This window comes from Gaeumannomyces tritici, assembly GCF_000145635.1.
Source record: "Gaeumannomyces tritici R3-111a-1 unplaced genomic scaffold supercont2.32, whole genome shotgun sequence".
Lineage (NCBI taxonomy): Eukaryota > Fungi > Ascomycota > Sordariomycetes > Magnaporthales > Magnaporthaceae > Gaeumannomyces > Gaeumannomyces tritici.
The window spans coordinates 5,729-9,823 of NW_008804576.1; the positions used below are offsets into that span (position 1 = coordinate 5,729).

Sequence of the window (4,095 nt, forward strand, 5' to 3'; positions counted from 1 at the left end):
AAACCAATGTATCGCCGAAAAAGGTAATAAGCCGCCCACCACTTTTTGCACGGTGTACAAAAAAGTTAAAAGTAAAAGGCGTAGATTAAATTGAGCAAAAAATAAAGTTATTTAAAGCAAATCCGTACCGGTTAAATTAACAACCGGTTTGTAATTTGGATTTACTTTTTTTTCGTTATTCGTAATTTTCGGTAACGAAACTTCGTACTTTTCCGCAATATATTTGCCTGGAAAAAAGACGGTTAAAGCAAAATTAAAGCCGTATTTTACTTTCCAATAATTTTGCATAACTTTTTAAACCGTACCTTCGTTTTTAGCAATTATTTGCTAAAGCGTATAAAAAAAAATATTTCGGTAAATTGCCAATCGGGAAAAAAAAAACGTTATTTTTTTGCTTGCTAAATTGTTTGCGGGCAAAAAGCAAAACCTTTTTGCGAAAAGCATGGAATTGTTAAAAGCACGGGCGAAACCGCCCGGCAAAAAAGGAAGAAGGGGGCGCTGGCAGCCAGCCGGGCACGGACCCCCCGGGGATATGCCGGCGAGCTACCGGTATCGCGGCCAAAGCATAACGGCAAAGTTAAAAAATAGGGTAAAGCTTAAATTGCACGAAAGCGCATGGAACGCGAAGGATTTATAAAACCAACCCCGCGTGCTCGAAAGGGCACGAAAAAAAGGGGGGTTAAAAAGGAATAATTTTTATTGGCGATAGCACTTTTGGTAAAAAATTTACGGAAGTTTAATAAAAAAAATACCGTATCCGGCCCGTAACCCGGTAATTACCCGCTTTTGCATTAATTAACCTTTAATATATTGTTTTTTTTTTATACCTTTTTTATTTAAAGAGCAAGCCCGGGTAATTACCGAAAAGGATCGAACAAATTTAAAAAGGGCATTTGCAATTTTGTACCGTTTATAATAATGCCCGACGTTACGTTAAGCACGTTGGAAAAGGCCGTTAAATTACCGGAATAAAATATTAAAAAAACCCCGCAAATTTTTAACGATTTCGAAAACCTTTTCGTAAAAAAATTGTAAAAAATAAACGACGCGCTAAAAGTTTAAAGCAAACGCGTTCGCTTAATTTAAAAAATCCAAAACAAAAGGTTAAAGCATGCGCATAAAGGTTTAAACGAAAATAAAAAAAATATTTTTAAGCAACGAAAAGGTTTTACGTAAAGCAAAGTTACTTTTAAGCTTTTTATGTTTAAAAAATTAGCAATTTAGCAAAACATTGCCCATTATATTAGCAATTACAAATTTATTTTCGAAAGCAAAAAGGAACGTTACGGTAAGGACCGTATAAAAGTTTAAATAGCTTCCAGCACTTTCGATTATTATTAACGGGTATAATAAACAAAATATAAGCAAATGTATTATTTAAATACCGGGGTATCGTTTATTTAGGCCGATTTTTTGCGGTAACTTTAAATAAAATCGAAAAACCCCGATTTGCAAATATAGCTAGCAATTAAAAAGCTTGCGGGGGATACCGTTATTAAACAAAAAAATTATAAATCGTTTAAAACGTTTCGGATTTGTTAGGATTTGGTAAAAAACGACCTTTCCGAATTAGCACCCAAATAAATAAAAATAACATTGCTTTTTAACCAATTCCGCCCCGAAATCCAAAAACGGGTAACATTTAAAAGCTTTTTTTACATTATAAAAAAATTGTAAATTAAAGCTTTTAAAGCAAAAATAATATTGGGATTGTACAAAGGAATGCCGGGGGATACAAGTGTTTTAGCCTTTAAAAAGCTGGTTATTTGTTTTAAATGCGGGCAATTGGGCCATATTATTGCAGCATGCAAAATACGGACAAACAATTTGGAAACCCCGTTAGCCCCAGCAACCATATAAAAGGCGAAAGGGAAAAAACCCGAAGTACGGTATTACGGGTATAGGGAATTGGGTTATATTCGGCCGGCGTGCTTTAAAAAAAGCAAAATATTGTTACCCAATTGTTAGGAGCACGGGCGAAACCGCCCGGCAAAAAGCGGGGAGCGTTAAATGCACGGGCGAAACCGCCCGGTAAAAAAGGAGGAAAGGGGCGCTGGCAGCCAGCTGGGCACGGACCCCCCCGGGGACATGCCGGCGAATTACCGGTGTTGCGGCCAAAGCATAATGGCGAAGCTAAAAAATAAAGTAAAGCTTAAATTGCACGAAAGCGCTTAAAACGCGGAAAACTTAAAGGACCGACCCCGGGTGCCCGAAAGGGCACAAAAGAAAGGAAGGTTAAAAAAGGAACAATCTTTGTTGGCGATAGCACCTTTGGTAAGAAATTTACGGAAGCTTAACAAAGGAAATACCGTATCCGGCCCGTAACCCGGTAACCACCCGCCTTTGCACCGATTAACCCCTAACAATCCGCAAATCGGAGTCCTTTAATTTTGCTTAAAGTTACCGCAAAAAATCGGCCTAAATAAATAATACCCCGGTATTTAAGTAATGCATTTATTTATATTTTATTTATTATGCCCGTTAACGATAATCGAAAGTGTATTAAAAGCACGGGCGAAACCGCCCGGCAAAAAACGGGGAGCGTTAAATGCACGGGCGAAACCGCCCGGCAAAAAAGGAAAAAGGGGGCGCTGGCAACCAACCGGGCACGGACCCCCCGGGGATATGCCGGCGAATTACCGGTATCGCGGCCAAAGCATAATGGCAAAATTAAAAAATAAAATAAAGTTTAAATTGCACGAAAGCGTTTGGAGCGCGGAAAATTTAAAAAACCAACCCCGGGTACCCAAAAAAGCACGAAAAAAGGAAAAGTTAAAAAAAAACAATTTTTGTTAACGATAGCACTTTTGGTAAAAAATTTACGGAAGCTTAATAAAAAAAATACCGTATCCGGCCCGTAACCCGGTAACCACCCGCTTTTGCACCGATTAACCTTTAATATATTATTCTTTTTTTTATACCTTTTTTATTTGGGAAATAAGCCCAGGTAATTACCGGAAAGGATTAAACAAATTTGAAAAGGGCATTTGCAATTTCGCACCGTTTATAATAACGCTTAACGTTACGTCGAGCACGTTGGAAAAAGCCGTTGGGCTACCGGAACAAAATACCAAAAAAACCCCGCAAATTCCCAACGATTTCGAAAACCTTTCCGTAAAAAAATTGCAAAAAATAAACGACGCGTTAAAGGCTTAAAGCAAACGCGCCCGTTTAATTTAAAAAATTTAAAACAAAGGGTCGAAGCATACGCATAAAGGCTTAAACGAAAATAAAAAAAATACTTTTAAACGACGGAAAGGTTTTACGTAAAGCAAAGTTACTTTTAAACCTTTTATGTTTAAAAAATCGGCAATTTGGCAAAATATCGCCCATTATATTAACGATTACAAATTTATTTTCGAAAGCGAAAAAGAACGTTACGGTAAGGACCGTATAAAGGTTTAAATAGCTTTTAACATTTTTAACCATTATTAGCGGGCATAATGGATAAAATATAAACAAATGCATTACTTAAATACCGGGGTATCGTTTATTTAAGCCAATTTTTTGCGGTAGCTTTAAGCAAGGTTAAAAAACCCCGATTTGCAAATATAGCTAGCGATTAAAAAGTTTGCGGGAAATATCGCTATTAAATAAAGGAATTACGAATCGTTTAAAGCGTTCCGGATTCGTTAGGATTTAATAAAGGATAATTTTTCCGAATTAGCACCCAAATAAATAAAAACGATATTGCTTTTTAACCGATTCCGCCCCGAAATCCAAAAACGGGTAATATTTAAAAGCTTTTTTTACACCATGGAAAAATTGCAAGCCAAAGCTTTTAAAGCAAAAATAATATTAAAACCGCATAAAAGGACCCCGGGGGATATAAGTATTTTAGCTTTTAAAAAGCCGGTTATTTGCTTTAAATGCGGGCAGTTAGGCCATATCGCTGCAGCATGCAAAATATGGACGGATAACCCGAAAACCCCGTTAGCTTTAGCGACCATACAAAAGGCAAAAGGGAAAAGGCCCGAAGTACGGTATTACGGGTATAAAGAACTGGGCTATATCCGGCCGGCGTGCCCCAAAAAAAGCAAAATATCGCTACTTAATTCGATACCGCTATTTGGCCGTTTAAGCACCGGGGCTTAA

At 37.4% G+C, this 4,095-nt stretch overlaps 1 protein-coding gene across 1 annotated transcript; it reads left to right on the plus strand.

The window, feature by feature from the left end:
- Nucleotides 1-3,774: 3,774 nt before the first annotated feature.
- GGTG_13676 (hypothetical protein) lies at nt 3,775-4,095 on the plus strand (the record flags this gene model as incomplete). Its single annotated transcript, XM_009231593.1, has 1 exon — nt 3,775-4,095. A coding segment is annotated over one exon (321 nt), but the record flags the coding sequence as incomplete, so codon positions are not given.